Genomic DNA, 18,206 nt, shown 5'->3' with positions numbered 1-18,206 from the left:
TCTGCTATAAGAGACCTTTATAAGGCGCTTCATCTGGGGTTTCAGGATGGAATATTTGTAAGAAATGACTAATGAATCGGTTGGTCCGGCTTGGTGATTTAGTTGATTGCGTGTCATCGTACCCGACGGCGAGAGCCGCTGCTCATGATATACATCACTGGTTTGTCTTCTCCAGACAGTTAAGTTAGTTACCCACAGGTCCCCACAAGAATGTGAACATCCCACAAGGAAACATAGATCGGTATTGCCCTTCTTCCACTAAAACGGTTCCAAACACTCGGTAGTCAGGCTCCGTGTCTTGGTTGATGCATGTCATCCTATCCCAATTGCGTAGATCGATGCTCCAGTTTGTTTGTTTGTTTTTGGTTTAAGGCTGCACTCAGCAATATTCCAATATATGACAGCGGTCTGTAATTAATCGTGCCTAGATCAGATAATCCAGTGTGCATCGATCTACGCAATTGCTCATGATGTAAGTCACTGGGTTGTCTGGTCAGGACTCGATTATTTACAGGCCGCTGTCATATTGCTAAGTACGGCATTAAACAACAAACAAACAAACTGAATGAAGTAACTAAACGTCCTCTATCATTAGGACGTGCCACTGTCCTTGTTAACGTCCCTCACATCATACTTTAAAGCTTCGTTACCAATGTTACCAATTCAAAGGGAATAGGCCGCTCTATCTCCTGCCCAACGCCACTGTCTCTACGGAATTAAGCTATTACATTTTAATACACCAGTACTACAACATGTGAGTTAGCAGATAAGTAAAGTGTTTAAATAAATGGGGCTGCACATTGTCCAATGGCATGCCACTCTGTATACATATCCTGCTGTATTGTTTGCAGTCAAAGAGTACAATCCAAAATGCCTCCGCAGAAAGGCAATAATCCTCCTCCTACTTCCGTCCGTTTACCAACATTGTACCATCATACTTCATGTCCATTTCAGGGGGAATCCGGGTTAGAGATGCTCTGGGCAACTAAGCTGGTCGTAAGAGGCGACTATATGGATGGTGTCAGGCTTGGTGATTTGGTTGATCGCGTGCCATCCTACCCCGATGACGTTGCTCATAATATCAATCACTGGTTTGAATGGCCCAGACTATTATTTACAGGCTACCGTCATAAAGCTGTACTATTTCTGACGTTAAACAAACAAACAAAACTTCACCTCCATCGTCCGGGCAATGGAGCCAAACGCCCACAGCACAAAACGCCGTGAGGCCGTAGCATCACCTCATCCCTTGACTGTACTTGTTGTCCAGAGGGTCCATCTCACTCCACTCTAGCAGCATCAGGACTGGCTTCAAGGTTTGCGGATCGCCTCTTCTTCTGGAGTTCCTGTTTCCGACGACGTCTGATTTCCCAAGACTTCTTCTGAACGCTGTTCTGACGGACGATGACGTCAAGGGGCTTCTTGCTTCTTCTTTTCTCATTTGGGGAAACTTTCTTCTCCTTGGGTGGTTCTACCACCTCATCGGAAGAATAATCGTCAAGGGCCTTCTTGCTTCTTCTTTTCTCAGTCGGAGAAATTTTCTTCTCCATGGGTGGTTCAACTATCTCATCGGAAGAATCATCTGTTGTGCATCCTTCACCGGAAGTGACGTCAATACCTTCATCTGGGAAGATGGCCTTCTTGAAAGATAAGTACTTGTTTCGACGATTTCGTTTGGCCATATTCTGACGTCGCTTACGTGTGACCTTCAATGACCTGTCTTGGATGCTTGTACAGCGTACAAGGCTGGAGAGAGACTCAGCTTTTCGGATCATGTCCTGTTCAGGATTGAAACAGGTAATGACTTCCCCTCTTTCGAGGTCGATGCATACTGAGTCTTCCAGAATCCACCCGCTGCAAACATCTTCATGACTGGAAAACCTGCCAAGAAAGCGTTATATTCAGATATTATCAGTTGAAAGAGGAAAACGTGAAAACATAATGTCTTTTTGTTTTCTAAATATTTTACTTCTGAGGAAAAGAATTTATGAATGTCAACGTCTTTATTACGAGGAACAAACGTTTCGGAGTATATACCTACTCCTTCATCATGAAGTATATACTCAGAAACGGGGCGGTCGGGTAGCCTAGCGGTTAAAGCGTTCGCTCGTCACGCCGAAGACACGGGTTCGATTCCCGACATGGGTACAATGTGTGAAGCCCATTTCTGGTGTCCCCCGCCGTGATATTGCTGGAATATTGCTCAAAGCGGCGTAAAACCAAACTCACTCACTCACTATACTCAGAAACGCTGTGGCCCTCATAACAAAGTAGTTGACATCCATAAACTACCGCACTACCGCACTACCGCGAAAAAAATATTATATTCAGAAGAAGAACTATTGATGTTACTTCTTTAACGTTGCTAAATGAGGTGCTGCGGATCCTTCATTAGTTATAGCCAGTGTGGCAATATATTTCATAGTTAGAGAGTGTATTGTACAGTAACATCAACACCCCTCTACTTTTGGCTAGTCACAAGGCTCATACATCCCACCTGTAGACCTTTTTAACGTCATAGGTGAGGTGAAATGGGGTGTAACGTCGCGTCCAAGATTATTGCACTTTTTTAGCGACGCGCATGTACGCGTGTGTGTGGCTGCTTGTACTAGTCCGTACTCATGCCGATTTATAGTGCTAGCTCACTGAGATACCATGCCGCAGTTTAACATGAATACCCCACTCAGACACAGTATACGTCTTCTGTTATGACGCGGCCGGGGATCGTACGGGCGGACGCTCTACCACTAGACCACTGGACAATGGAGGCGGTCCATTTTAACGTCATAATAGTGGTGTATATTTCAGAACAAAACATTACGAAGGTCGCTTCATTTTCTCAAGAGATGTCAGTATGAATGATGCTTACATGATATATGCCTCCGCATGGCATTAGTGTAAGTATTATAGTGAAAATATAGTTTGGGTACATGAAGCAAACATGATGTATGCAGATTAAAACTGATCTTCACTGATCCTGAATTCGCCCTTTCAACAACTACTGGAAATATTAGGCTGAGCCGATGCAAATCATTCATCATTTCCACTCCCATCAAAGAGTTTTGCGTTTGTTTGTCATTGTGTCGTGGAAGAATGGAGATAAACCTAATGATGTTTCAAACGTAGATTCGATACTTGTAAATGTTTCAAATTCGAAACTTCACGTTATCGCGTCCGATTTCCAATACAACCTCTAAACTGAAAACACACAAGGTTCATCTCCCAAATGATGATCATGTGGCAACAATGGCGGCTGACTGAAAACACCATTGTTCCCTAAGGTACCGGGATCGACGCTCACATCGTCCGACCTGTGAAGATCCGAGCTAGAATCGGTCTTCACCAACACGCTTGTCGTGAGAGGCGACAGCAGTTTTCAATAATATTGTTATAAAATATGTTCGACAAAAACAATTTAAAATATAACTTTGTATTCACGAGTCAGTTGTATATATGAACTTGCTTTCGTCGCTAAATAGCTGAAATTATGCCGATGCGACGTTAAATTTTAACTCACTCGCTTATAAGAGGCAACTATATGAATCGGATGTCAGGCTCGCTGACTTGGTTAATGTATGCCATTTTATACCAGTTGCGTAAATCAATCCTCATAATGTCAATCACTGGATTGTCTGGCCCAGGCCGTCGAGTATTTACAGAGCGCCGTCATATAACTGGAATATTGTTGAGTGCGGCGTTAAACAACAAACAAACACATAAACAAACAAATAAACACACTTTCGTGTACTGGTTTATCTGCTCCAGGTTCGTTTTCACCTTGCAGATTTTATGCTATAACTCATGGTGTTGACATTATACTCGAAACACGATAAAACGTGCCTATCTTACCTGCCAATATAGCCAGAATCACGGTCTCTCCTTGACGGGGATCTTGGACCGGATGTGACGTCAAGACCACTATCGTCGAATAGGAATGTAGAATCTTCATCGACATTATCCAGGTCGGAGGTCGAGAACCAGCTGACTATACATGAACGTCTCTTCTTCTTCTCATCCGGGCTCTTCTTTTGGCCTCTTCCCCTCAGACGGGTCATCAGTGACGTCACAAAATTCGCCGCCATTGCCTTCTCGAACCAAATACGGAAATCTGAAAATGATAGAGAGGAGGTCTGATATAAATAGATCTTGGTGCCTCTGCTTCTATATCGTGTCGGCAATTGCCAGACGGGTAAAAAAGAACAGTAATAACAATCATTTGGACAAACAAGACGGACAAAAGGGTGAGGTGACGAAATTCGCCTTGCAAATTTGGGTCCTTTCTTTCTCTGGTTGTTGTTTGTTCGGATCCGCTTTTTTACCGATTATCACCCTTGGTCCGCCATGCTCGTGCGTTTATTAAACTTCTGAATCTCTGCTCTATACATGGATTTTGGCTGCTTTCACAAGTGGACAAGCTTTGATTTAACGAAAATAACGTTCAAAGCTATAGTGAGATTGCGATAAAGAGATAATACGAGACGAGAAAGCGATATTTTCGCGCAACAATATGCTTTCTCGTCTCGTGTTATCGCTTGCTAGCAATCTCGCGACCGAAGTCGAGAAAGTGAGGTCCCCTCTCGACCACCATAGAAAGCGACGTTAACCCCCTCTCCTGCAGTCAACATAGGGCATACGTACAATAAACGTCCCCATGTGGACTGCTAAGGGCGTCGGGTGGTTATCTGTATGGTCATTGTGCGATCCAGCTGATTGCTATCAACTAATGGTTGTTTGAGCATCGATCCACACAATTTGATACGATGACATGCATCAACGAAGTCAGAGAGCCTGTCTACCCGATCCCGTCAATCGCCTTTAACGGCAAGCATGGGTTGCTGAAGACCAATTCTACCCGGAATCGCTATCAACTGATATTTTGCGTGGCCCAACTTCGATTATTTACAGACCTCCTTGATATATACCTCTCAAAAGAAGTTAGGGACCACGCGATTCTTACATATTACTATAGTTAAACTATAATGTGGTTCTTAGCTTCTATTGAGAATTATGCAGCTGTTATGTCGCTGGCTCTGCACAAAAAACATTCGTTCTCTCGCTAACACATTTGCAGTACACTAAACCTTTCACTTTTTCAGTGAGAGATGACGTATCCCCATCTTTTTTTTAGCAGTGAGAGATGACACATTCCCATTCTATTCGTATGTTTGTGTTTTCATGCATTGTCAATTTCGATGGTACATACCGGAAATAAGCCCCTTCACATGTCCCAGTGTGGGGGCGGTACACTAATTGGACCCGTCAATCAAGCGCGACCATATTGAGTGTCCCAGGTAATCTTAATTACAGGTAATACCAGGTGCGTGATATTTATATCTTACCTATTGTCAACAAGTTGGACGTGATCCTAGGACTGAAGGTAACCCGCAATTATTTTGCTTAACGACGTGACCTTGATTCCCGTCACCTGGTTATCGTCCTGTTACCTGGATACACGATACCAGTTTATAAGTGAATTTTGTGGAAATGATAGAAAAAGAAAAAGTGTCAGTGTGGGTTTCGATTGTTTGTCCGTCGTATTAATTCCAATTATTTCGTTTGACCTTGAGAATTGAACTCTATCTTACCATGCCCCAGCAAGGAGTAGAAGGGGGTTAAAAAAGACAGTCGTCTTGAATTTTTGCTGTAATGTTTTTTGAACCCATAACTCAAGCTATTGATGCATATTTACATACCCTGACTAATACGTGATTTGGCCACCTAAAAATATTTAATGTTTTTCAACATTGACAGGGGCGGTGGGGTAGCCCAGTGGTTAAAGGGTTCGCTCTTCACCCCGAAGACCCGGGTTCGATTCCCCACATGCGTGAAGCCCATTTCTGGTGTTTCCCGCCGTGATATTGCTGGAATGTTGCTAAAAGCAACGTAAAACCCAACTCACACACTAATCACCCACAATGTGCATGCTAAATTCGGCTCTGGTTCCGTATATTGTTCTTATACTCTATTTCGAAGTTGCACATTTATATGCAACCCGTTCTTACGACACTCAGTGCAGTTTGTGTTTTATGCTCACCACACAAACATACTCTCTAGTCTCTACGTCTTTTATTTAGTACAATTCTTAGAATTGGTTGGTGTGATTGGGAAATCGAAATGAAACATAAAGTTAAGATTTGTTCCATAACAAACCAATTTTCATCTTCCCGAGGGACCCGTGAAGATCCGGGGTAGAATAGATCTTCAGCAACCCATGTTTGTCGTAAAAGCCGACTATGCTTGTCGTAAGAAGCGACTAACGGGATCGGGTGGTCGGGCTCGCTCACTTGGTTGATGCATGTCACTGATCCCAATTGCGTGGATCGATGCTCATGATGTCAGTCACGGGATTGTCAGGTCCAGACTCGATTATGTACAGACCTCCGTCATATAGCTGGAACATTGCTGAGTGCGGCGTAAAACAACAAACAAACATCTTCCCGAGGCAAGGGCGTTAACTGACTCCAGTTTCCACTGGACTTTTATAGTCAGTCAACGCCCTTGCCTCGCGAAGATGCCCAATTTTGTGTGGCCTTACCGTATCTTTTGTTTAGCAACATAGCATGAGCAATATTCCAGGAATACCACGGCGGGTAAGAACGTTGTTCTTCACACATTGCGAAATCGAACCGGCGTCTTCAACTCGGCGAGCGAACGCTGTACCCACTAAGCTAAGCCGTGTAGAAACGGGTAAAGATGGTTTTGAACTGAACTTAGTGATGTGTGAATCAACCATGGCTGCGTAGAAATGATTGTTGATCCAGCATGTCAATTAATTCTCTGTAGACTATAGGCTTCCTAACCCGGGAAAAACTCGTGAAGATCCGGGGTAGAATTGGTCGTCAGCAACCCATACTTGTCGTATTAGGCGACTAACGGGATCGGGTGGTCAGGCTCGCTGATTTGGTTGATGCATGTCATCGTATCCATATTGCCTGGATCGATGCACATGATGTCAGTCACTGGATTGTCTGGTCCAGACTTGATTATTTACAGATCGCCGTCACATAGCTGTAATATTGCTGAGTGCGGCGTTAAACAACAAACAAACATAAACAACAAACAAAATCACTCCTACATCCCTCTAGCTCTTTGAAACTTACACCCCTGATGGACTACGCGTTACAATTGCTGAGCGCGGCAAAAAACAAACATTGATTTCCTACACTGACGTTAGTACAAGGCTTACTATTCAGCAAACACGAACTGAAAGTAAAACGACTCGCATCTTGACAACAATTTGTTAAGAACTTGTGGACAGAATATTGGTTGCACAATTTGTCCCCTACGAAAAGATTTAAGATTTTCACATTTTTCATCTACCAGTGGAAACTGGACTGTTTCAGTCAGTTAACTCTCTTGCCTCCGGAAGATGCATTTGTTTAAACAAGAAGTGATTGAAATACATTTGTAATTCTTATACATAAGGATCCACTTCAAGCATAGGTCATTTTATTTGTTTAACAAATAATTGGGTTAATTATCGGCGGATTTTTTCATGTAATTTGGGGTTTTTTTGTGCGGAAAGTTGTGAGTTCACAGGTACACAGGTTCCAAATTATTCTACCAATATGTCCATATACGTGAAGTTTATATTTTCCGAGAACCAGATATTTGGTGCAAGGCTATAAAAAATATACGTCAACCCCTCCACACCCTTGGTAGAACTACTGTAACGTATACTGATTAACTCTTTAACATACAGATCAAAGACGGTGTAGAACATCCGAAGACGGAGAGCAAAATAATTTATATCTCTATATTGCCATCCGAGACCTTCTCCGGTTTGACAAACAAAGCAATGTCCCCTACATACAAACCAGATGACCCCTATTAACCCTGAAAAGCGAACACCTCTTTACGTGAGATATGACTTCTCTCTAACACCTAATTATTCCCTGGCACAGCGGATCACAGTTGTCACCGAACATCCACTCGACACCCCCCCCCCCCCCCCCCCCGACCTCTTCCACCCCTCAAGGCTAACCAGACAACAGTACACCAGATGACCCTTCCGATCGCGAGTCCGTACAGGTAAAAACATCATGAGTCAGAGGTAAGATAATCAGCAGGTATTTCCAAATGATTCAACTAGCGCGAAATGGTATCATTACAATTCCCGCCAAAAGTCACGAGAGTGTGTGTGTGTGAATGCAGTGGAGTAACAGATTGTGACAGAGGTAGTGAGTTGTATGTAGCAACATGGCTGCTGGTTGTCTAATGCTGAAATAACGTGCCTGTCGTACCGACAGTGTGATGTCAACATTCATATTAAAACCAGATTTGCACGGAATTGAGAACACCATGTCATCCAGTGCATGCACCCTTTAGAGCTGCCCCCCCCCCCCCCCCCCCCGGGATTGCGCGTAAGATTTGTTTGTTGTTTATGTTTGTTTGTTGTTTAACGCCTCACTCTGCAATATTCCAGCTATATGATGGCACGTCTGTAAATAAACGAGTATGGACCCGACAATCCAGTGATTGACACCATGAGCATCAATCCATGCAATTGGGATACGATGACATGCATCAACCAAGTCAGCGAGCCTGACCACCCGATCCCGTTAGTCGCCTATTACGACAAGCATAGTCGCCTTTCACGGCAAGCATGGGTTGCTGAAGACCTATTCCACCCCGGATCTTCACGGGCCCCCTGTTAGAATAGGTCCCCAGCAAACTGAACTGGCGACAAATGGATCGGTTGTCAGGCTCGGTGCTCACAATATCGTTCACTGGATTGTCTGGTCCAGACTCGATTATTTACAGGCCGCCTTCATATAGCTGTAGAAATAAACAAACTATTTACTCACGTACACTAAATGGGCGATATCGTTAGTGCGAATAATGCAAACATAAACAAACTATTCACTCAGTGCACTCAATGGGCGATTTCGTTAGTGCGAATAATGCAAACAAAATACTGCCACACCAATCAGAATTCTATTAAGTATGATTATAATCGAAAAGCATATTACGGCGCTTTACAACAAACAAACAAACTTCTGTTTAACAAACAGTTGTAATAGACGACTAAAATACATAATGAAACAAATGCATAACCACACAAAAGCACCCTTCTGTTTTAAAACACCTACCGAGTGAGTGAGTGAGTAAGTTTGGTTTAACGCCGCTTTGAACAGCATTTCGGTTATATCACGGGTGTCAGTTATAGATGTGACGTGGAAGCTTGAAGTGATGCAGGTCTTAGACAGTTATCACTTTGGTAAAACCCACTCACTCATTCACTCATGACAGGGTCGAACAGTTTGGGTCAACCGTAAATGATTTGTTTATATTTACGAGAGAGTGAGTATGGTATAACGCCGCTTTTGGCAATATTTCAGTAATATCACGGCGGGGGACACAAGGAATTGGCTTCGAGTAGTGTACCCATTTTGGGAAACGAATCCGGGCCTTCGGTGTGACGAGCGAACGCTTTAACCACTAGGCTACCCCGCCGCCCCTTCTGTTTACGATAGCATGTTGACTTACCAATCACAATGAGAATCATCATCCTATTACGAAAAGCATGTACTTAAACGTGCAACCTGGCACCGTGGAAGGATTTTGTATGTTGTTTAACGCCGCACACAGCAATATTTCAGCTATAAGACGGCGATGCGTAAATAATCGACTCTCGAACAGACAATCCAGTGTTTGATATCATGAGCAATGATCTACTGAACTTGGATGCGATGACATGCACCCACCTAGTCAGCGAGTCTTATCACCGGATCCCGTTAGTCGCCTCTTACGAAAAGCATGGGTTGCTGAAGACCTATTCTAACCCGGAACTTCCCGGCAGACGACAAGCATAGATTGCTTGGGGCCTATTCTGACCCGGATCTTCATGGGTGACGACAAGCATAGATTGCTGGGGACCTATTCTAACCCGGATCTTCACGGGTGACGAAAAGCATAGGTTGCTGGGGACCTAATCTAGTCCGGATCTTCACGGGTGACGACAAGCATAGGTTGCTGGGGACCTATTCTAACTCTGATCTTCACGGGTGACGACAAGCATAGCTTGCAGGGGACCTATTCTAACCCGGATCTTCACGAGTAGAGACAAGCATAGGTTGCAGGGGACCTATTCTAACCCGGATTCCCAACAACCACCAGCAACATACAACAACCCTCTTACCAGCCAGCATACGTCTCACCATCCAAAGTACGTCTTCGTGTATTGTGTAAGGAATGTCAGAAATGCAGTATCGGTCTTTGAAGATGATATTGTGCCGGCCATAGCCAATTCGGGCCGTGACCTCAATTTACTGACACTGGGTATTATTATTCAACACTGTCTCAGCACACTCCGTACTAAAGTGAATCATATATTGGTACTGGAGGTGATTAGGCAGGGGGTGGGGAGGTGTGGGTGTGTGGGGTGTGGGTGTGGGTGGGGGGTGGGGTGGCAGGGTTCGGAGGCAGGTAACTGGTGTAAACTGCAGTTAATTTTAACAACAATCATCTCAATGACATTCATCTTCATCTGGAGAAGCCATGATCAGAAAGACGCCATTTTAAGTCCGTGCTTTTCAACTTCTGGGCAAAAGAACGAATGCACCCATATTTGATGGTAGCCATAAATGAAACGAACAATAAGTGGTTATGTGTTTGATACAAGTGGTTATGTGTTTGATACAGGTGGTTATGTGTTTGATACAAGTGGTTATGTGTTTGATACAAGTGGTTATGTGTTTGATACAGGTTATGTGTTTGATAATGATATCATAGTTGTTATTTGGACCTTTAGGTTACAGTCAAGTACCGTTTTTATAACGTTTTATATTTTGGGGTCAAGTCCGGTTTTCAAGTGTATACTTTCTTTTGTCCGATGGTGCATATGTAGATATATGTTGATACATGTAGATATGTAGTATGTTGTAGAGAAACGAGAGAAAACAAACAACTATTTTTCTACAGAACACAAGGACGAAACTTGATTGGAGATAGATGCAACGTGAACAGCAGAGATACTTTTAAAAAATAATTTGTCCTCGGGTTTAAAAACATATATGCGGATTGTTCTGGAAATTGATGTGTTGGGAGTCCATAAAGATTGTTTGGCTTCCCCAAGGAGCTGACTGAAACAATATCCTGTCTCACACAGATACAGTAATATTAGTTAAAGTAAAAAGAATTAAGTCTTTTAATTTCAGTTGCTTCGAGCTAAATAGTGATGTGTGTGTATACGCTAATAGAGGTGCGAATAGAATGGGGCTTAAATGATTTATTACATAAATGTTCTGGGTTTTGTAAGACAGACTAATGCAATGATCCCGTGAAGATCCGGGTCTGAATTGGTCATCAGCAACCCATGCTTGCCTTAAGAGGCGACTAACGGGATCGGGTGGTCAGGCTCGCTGACTTGGTTGATGCATTTCATTGTATCCCGATTGAGTAGATCGATGCTCATTATGTTAATCACTGGTCCGGACTGGATTATTTAGCGAGTGCAGCATTGAACAACAAACAAACAAACAAACAAACAAACGCTTTGCACAAAGCCCATGTCTTGTGCCTGTCTTCACGCATTGTATTCCGGGTATGTGTTGATAAACTCGTGTATGTCAGTGTATATTACACGATAACAGCGGTGTATCTCACACGTGTTCAATATGGATAACACTGTGCTTTGTACGACGCCACTTCAACAAAGTCTGATCTCAAGTGCGTGTTATTTCCTGTCATTGTGTCGTGTTGACAAGTCAGGGTTCAAAGAGTGTAAATATATGAAACACAATGCTGACAATAGTCGTCTCATCACATTACCGTTAGAGGTCATCGATAACAATCTAGGGTCAGGCAAGCTCTTCCACACGATGTAGATCGGCCGTCGGAGGTGAGGGTGGGGGGCGGGGGTGTGGGTCAGTGTACTTGACATGCTTTTACGGTCGTTCGCATGTGACTCTCATGCTTGTGAAGATCTATCATATGATTAATCTACGTACGTAAACGACAATGGAGACATGTTGTAAACAAAGACAAATAAGTCTTTATTGTATTACACCGAATATCATTGAAAGTATAAAGGCTTATCTCGTTACCATGACAACCCATGCTGGAAATCCCCATCACGTGTGTTAAATATGGTCACGATATGTCAAAGACTATTTCATTAAGCATGTTTCTATTTACTTTCTGTGACTAGAATCAATTTATCTAGTGCTTGTAAGGTCACCGAGTGTGGTTGTGCTGACTGCGATGTTCCCATAACTAAACTGGTTCTAAGCCGTTTGTCATGTGCGCGTTTGACCGTATTTAAGAGCACCGCACGACTCTTGCTCATGAGTTGTTTGATCAAGGTTACAACATCCAAAGCCTCAGTAAAGCTTTCAAAACGTTTTATGGTAGACATGTGGAGGACATTTCCAAATATGACGCATCAGTAACAAAATTATGTCCGATTCAATTCCCTATTTTGACTTAAACGTTCCCTTGTTTTTTTTAGATGAAAATTGACTTGCATTTGCATGTGTTTGTGACGGGTGATGTCGGTGGGGCGGGATACGCTCACATTTCGCTCATGATACAGTCGGAATCTCACAATCGACTCTGCTTTTGGTAGGATTTCTTATGGATAAGGAAAGGGTTTTTTGCCTCTTTTATTAACTTCGGCAAACGATGATAATCTGGAATATATACGTCCAACGTTTTTGACGAAAAATAACTGAATGAACGACAAATAGTTTAAGGCCTCGTTAGTCTAATTACGGTGTATCAGCTTAAAAAGGGAAAGGAACCCATTAATAATATCGTAGACGTTAACCTCTTTGGTTAAACGGGCGGTCGGGTAGCCTAGTGGGTAGAGCGTTCGCTCGTCGCGCCGAAGACCCGGGTTCCATTCCCCACATGGGTACAATGTGTGAAGCCCATTTCTGGTGTCCCCTGCCGTGATATTGCTGGAATATTGCTAAAAGCGACTTAAAACTATATTCACATACTCACGTTCATCAAACCCTAAACGGACGGGCAAAAGAAAGTATTCAACCATGTTTGCTGGTGGCCATGAAACAAACGAGAAAAGGTTGTTTGATGGTGATGCATTTGATGCAGGAATCATAGGCGATATTACTTGCATGATATCAATGAGTATCTCAGAAAAGGCGACTGTTTCTTGCCAAGTAATTTATTGGTCAAATCCAATTTTCAAGCGAATACTTTCTTTTGCCCGTCAGTTTGGTATGATATTTGGGACGAGGATGGGATTTGAACATATGGGCTCCTGGCTCTAGACGAATATGGCTGTTCACAGTAAGTTGCATCTTCGACGATCGAGGGTAATATATCTCCATTCTACTATGATAAATACATGGACCCATTCGTTAATAAAGCTTTGTTTCGCTCGTCACGCCGAAGACCCGGGCTCGATTCCCGACATGGGTACAATGTGTGAAGCCAATTTCTGGTGTCCCCCGCCGTGATATTGCTGGAATATTTCTAAAAGCGCGTAAAAACCATACTCACTCATGTTTAGCACGTGTACAATGAATCTATCCACATTTTTGCCCCAAGTTACCTAATCAACAATGAGATAGCGTTATACACAATTTTAAAACAGGAATTATATAGAGATTCTCAACCGAGTGTCTTTTGGTTCCAAAAATATGACCATTTTTAAACATTTTATAACATTTTTAAATTCCGGCAAGCCTCGGGATTTTTAGATGTTATCGACTCGTGTTGATATATGGATGTCAAAAGGGAGGGTTCTATTTATCATCCAACACTATTCTTCAAACTTTGTAAAGAGTAACAAGCAGAGACTTTAGTGTAGAAAGTACTACTAACCAGCTTCAGTAATAGAGAGATTAGTGATGTAATTTGATTGTTACGTCATGGTAACCGATGATGTCACAATGGTCCGAATATCTCATTGTGATGCAATTTGTATTGCAGCGATATCTCCAAGAAAAGATTGCTTGATGTCTTCCAAGCAAAATCAATGGAGGCCAGTTTGGATGATAAGTGAACCATTAACCTTGTCGGAATTTTATAAATGAACAAAGTATACATCCATCATCACTTGTAATAGATATTATTGCAATAAGCTTTGATCAAGCTGTCACATTTTATTTCTACGAATACAGTGTTAAGCAAAACCGTGTAAAAGCTATAGAAAAGTAAACTAATTTTTTTTATTAGGGACATGCTTTGGTGATATTGAGAACACAATCGCCTATAGTTCTTTTATCTCCGAAAATACACGGAGAAATACAGTGATAGTGATACGTCATCACACGCGTTTTTCCTATGGGAAGTCAATGCCTATTCTGCAGAACGTACATTCAATAGGCCTCGTGTGCCGTCAGAATGGCTTTTTCGACACAAGCTGCACCGCAGGTTTCCACAGTGAACATATTTCTAACAAATATACCTGTAAAGTTGTAAATAATATTCCAATAAGCAAGGTAACATTTGTCAAAAAGCTAAAAAGACACGTTTACTTGACACCCTGCAAACATACGTGCCAATGTCAATTAGCACAACTCACAGCAAGGCAAACCTTACACCCGTGCCCACCCGGGACACCTCACCCACCCCTTCTAGGTGAGAACGCAGTTGTGGTTGGTGTTTGTTGACTTGAACTGCTTGTTCGGGTGCTCCTTGTGACTAACCACCCCCACCCCAACCCCAACCCCTACCTCTACACGCACAAACCCCACACGCACCGGCGACCTATCCCACCACCGCCCAAGCCCCCACCCACCAACCCGCCATTTTTAACCGTTTTCCAACGCAAACTTTAATTAACAACCGAGCCCACTGCATATACAGTTGGATGGGGACATAGAGAGCGAATGCGTGCGCAAATTGACCACAAAATCTGTATAATTTTATAAATTAAAAAACCTGAACAAATCGTTATGTTACCAGTTATCAGATGTGTTCGAGTCGATAAGACTAAATGCATGTGTCTACTAAACCAAAGGCTGAGGTATGTCCCGAAAAGAGATGAGGTGAGGTGAAATTGGGTTTAACGTCCCGTCCAAGATTATGCCGATTTATAGTGCTAGCTCACTGAGATACCATGCCGCAGTTTAACATGAATACCCCACTCAGACACAGTATACTGACTCCGAGCCGACCAGTCCTTGCTTTAGCCTCTTAATGCCGAGCGTCTGACAGGGTGACAACAAGTACATCTTTAAACGTCTTTTGGTATGACGCGGCCGGGGATCGAAATCCGGACCTTCCGCTCTCCGGGCGGACGCTCTACCTCTAGACCACGGAGGCGGTCCCCGAAAAGAGAGGTTTTCAGGAAACGTTTTTCTCATATTTGAACATGAGCATGACTCATCCAAGTAGAATTATGGGAAAATTGAGCCATAAAGCTCTGTAGTCTTATCTGCAAATATCCTGGAATATTATATTAGATCAGAATTTTGTTTTGTTTGTTTGTTTGTTGTTTAACGTCGCACTCAGCAATATTCCAACTAAATGATCTGCAAAGAATCTAATCTGGACCAGACAATCCAGTGATTGACATAATGAGCATCGATCTACGCCATTGGGACACGATGATATGCGTCAACCAGATATAAGTCAGCCAGCCTGACCACCCGATCCCATTTGTCGCCTCTTACGACAAGCATAGTCGCCTTTTACAGCAAGCATGGGATGCTGAAGTCCTTATTCTACCTCGGATCTTCACGCGTCTATTATATCAGAGAGATCACGATGTTAAAGAAGAATAAGTACAAGAAATGACAGACATGTCCACACAGCAAATATATATATGCTACGAGAATATTTGCTGTGTATATATATATTTTTTAAAAAATAAAATAACATCCTCATCACGACTGCCCCAACACTGTTGGCAGCCACAGTGGTACATGTTATATCACACAGCCTATTGTAACATGTGCTATTGGGCATACAACATGATTGCTGTAAATCTATATCAAATTTCATAAGTAAATGTGGAAATATCTGATTAATGAGCAAAAATGTGTATATGTATAAGTTAATATGTATGCTACGGAGGCCATAATTATAATCGGATCGGAATTCTATCATCAGATACAAGACTCATGTATTTCGTTGGAGAATGAACTGTGATATGCTTTCGTTATTTCAATAGCCCAACTGATATGGACACAATTATATATTTTTATATATTAGTATTTGTTTCTCGTGAGATTATGACCATGTATCGAAAATAATGTTTTTGTTTGGTTCATAAAAAAGGGACGATGTTACAAACGTTATATTTGGGATAATACTCTCTGAGTAAAGTACAGATTCTCGTACTTTGTGGGTTGAGTCCCGTCCGGAATTCGAACCCACACTACCAGAGTGAGGCACCTAATCGCCAGCACACAAAGTCAGCGAACTAACCCACTCAGCCACCGATGACTCGCCCAACAAATATAAGGAAGTTGGTGCATTGAAATTGCAGAATGCTATTGTCTGTGATATGCTATTGTCATGAGGCTTTATAACACTGTCGCGTTACTGCAACGCTCAGATTTCTGTACATTAAAACAACCAAAATAGAAAATAAAAAGATTGTTGAACAGTACGTACATGTTCTTCCTAGAGTCTTCTTGAACATATACCAAATGTATTTTCGTCCTATTTTAAAATGCGCATCTGAAGTTTGAACTGGTTGTTTTGTAGAATTAACTAAAAGACTAGAAATGTTACAGTTAGACGCATGAAGATCGCTACAGGTTTTCCAAAATGTACTTCTAAATCTAGTTTACTTTAATAAACAGGATGGATGCCTTTAAATATTAGACCCAGACAGAAAAAAAGCTTTTGACAATCTACAAAATTATTAACAATGTTCCAGATTATCTTCATGTTCTAATTCCATTAAAAAATGAAACGTTTACTGATTATAACCTCCGAAACCAATTAAATCTTTCTATCTCTAGATATATAACAATACTCTGCAAAAATACTTCCTTTATGACAGTGGTTACATGGGTATGTGGAACAAACGACGGTCAGTTGTTGGTTTGTTGGTTTGTTGTTTAACGACCCAATCAGCAATATTCCAGCTATGTGACGGCGGTCTGTAAATAATCGAGTATGGACCAGACAATACAGTGACTAATATCATGAGCATCGATCCAGGCAATTAGGTCGATGGCATGCATCAACCAAGTCAGCGAGCCTGACCACCCGATCCCGTTAGTCGCCTCTTACGACAAGCATAGTCGCCTATTACGGCAAGCATGGGTTGCTGAAGACCTATTCTTCCCCGGATCTTCACGGGTCGCAAGTCAGTGGTAACAAGCGAGTTCTTTGAAAGAAAGAAATCTTGACGAAAGTCAAGCATGCATACAGACACAGTGACCCTAAAGCTCCAGGCAAAATTATTGAAATTCATATCTGTAATTGTGGTCGAGACTCTGAAAGTGTTTTACACTATGTCCTCGAATGGCGTATTTACATTAGATGCCGTAGATTACTGTTACATAATTTTTCCAAATTTTCATAAGATTTGACCCAAACTCAGATGACAATGTCAAAGAAATTCATTTGTAAAGTTGTACATAATTATATACTGTCGACTAAAAGATTACCAACCCATGCTTTTGTGTCCAGTTATGTTTGATGTAAAAAGTTGTCTGCCTGTATTGGTATACCAATATATCTGTACTTTAAAAAAAAGGAAAGGTTCGAGTATGCTCCTGGCTATTTTCCAATCCTATTGTCAATAAAATAGCTTTGAATCAATAATGGCTATACCGAGGTTATAATATTCCATTTGTGTAAATGGAATGTATTTTAGCAAATATTGTCTTTTATAAATTAATAAGTATTTATTAGTGCTACAACATCATCGGCTATCTGGAAGTTCGAAGTCGTATATAAAGAAATTGATTAAAATCTATCAGGTACTGCAAGATAAAAGATGAGTGATAACAGAGAAACAATCAAAACACCTACCTCAATGCTTGCTTCAACAAAAGTCTGTGTGAGGTAGTTGACAAATACGTTCTTAGCAGAAAGAGTCAACAACAAATTGACCATCCCGATTTAGGGTAACCCCTTATACCCCAAACTTGGGCAGGTGTTGGGACAATGGCACACTTCAGTTGCAACTCGAGAAGATCCAATTGAGGAATTTTCTATTTCAAATGCTATCTTAAGCACTTCAAGATTTTATCACATTAAGGGAGACACAAACTGAATAAAGGGGTTCTGCGACTAAAGACAAGCTAAGTGAAAATTAAATTGAATTATCC

General features: G+C 41.9%; 1 protein-coding gene across 1 annotated transcript; it reads right to left on the bottom strand.

Annotated features, from left to right (window-relative positions):
- Positions 1-449: 449 nt before the first annotated feature.
- On the bottom strand, positions 450-17,997 carry LOC124112909. The gene is made up of 3 exons (XM_046473088.2): positions 17,908-17,997; positions 3,850-4,108; positions 450-1,881 (listed from the first exon to the last, which is right to left on the bottom strand). The coding sequence occupies exons 2-3, from the start codon at positions 4,080-4,082 to the stop codon at positions 1,281-1,283; spliced, it is 834 nt and encodes a 277-aa protein (XP_046329044.1). The 5' UTR covers positions 4,083-4,108; positions 17,908-17,997; the 3' UTR covers positions 450-1,280.
- Positions 17,998-18,206: the final 209 nt, after the last annotated feature.

This window comes from Haliotis rufescens, unplaced genomic scaffold, assembly GCF_023055435.1.
Source record: "Haliotis rufescens isolate VD_foot unplaced genomic scaffold, xgHalRufe1.0.p SCAF_6, whole genome shotgun sequence".
In the NCBI taxonomy this organism is placed as follows: Eukaryota; Metazoa; Mollusca; class Gastropoda; order Lepetellida; family Haliotidae; genus Haliotis; species Haliotis rufescens.
This window is presented reverse-complemented; position numbering and strand designations above follow the sequence as displayed.

Bases quoted from the DNA above. Each gene is read 5' to 3' on its own strand.
- LOC124112909 (XM_046473088.2), bottom strand. From the start codon at position 4,082: ATGGCGGCGAATTTTGTGACGTCACTGATGACCCGTCTGAGGGGAAGA. The intron at 1,882-3,849 runs GTAAGATAGGCA...CTTTCTTGGCAG, and splicing joins GATTCTGGCTATATTGGCAG to GTTTTCCAGTCATGAAGATG.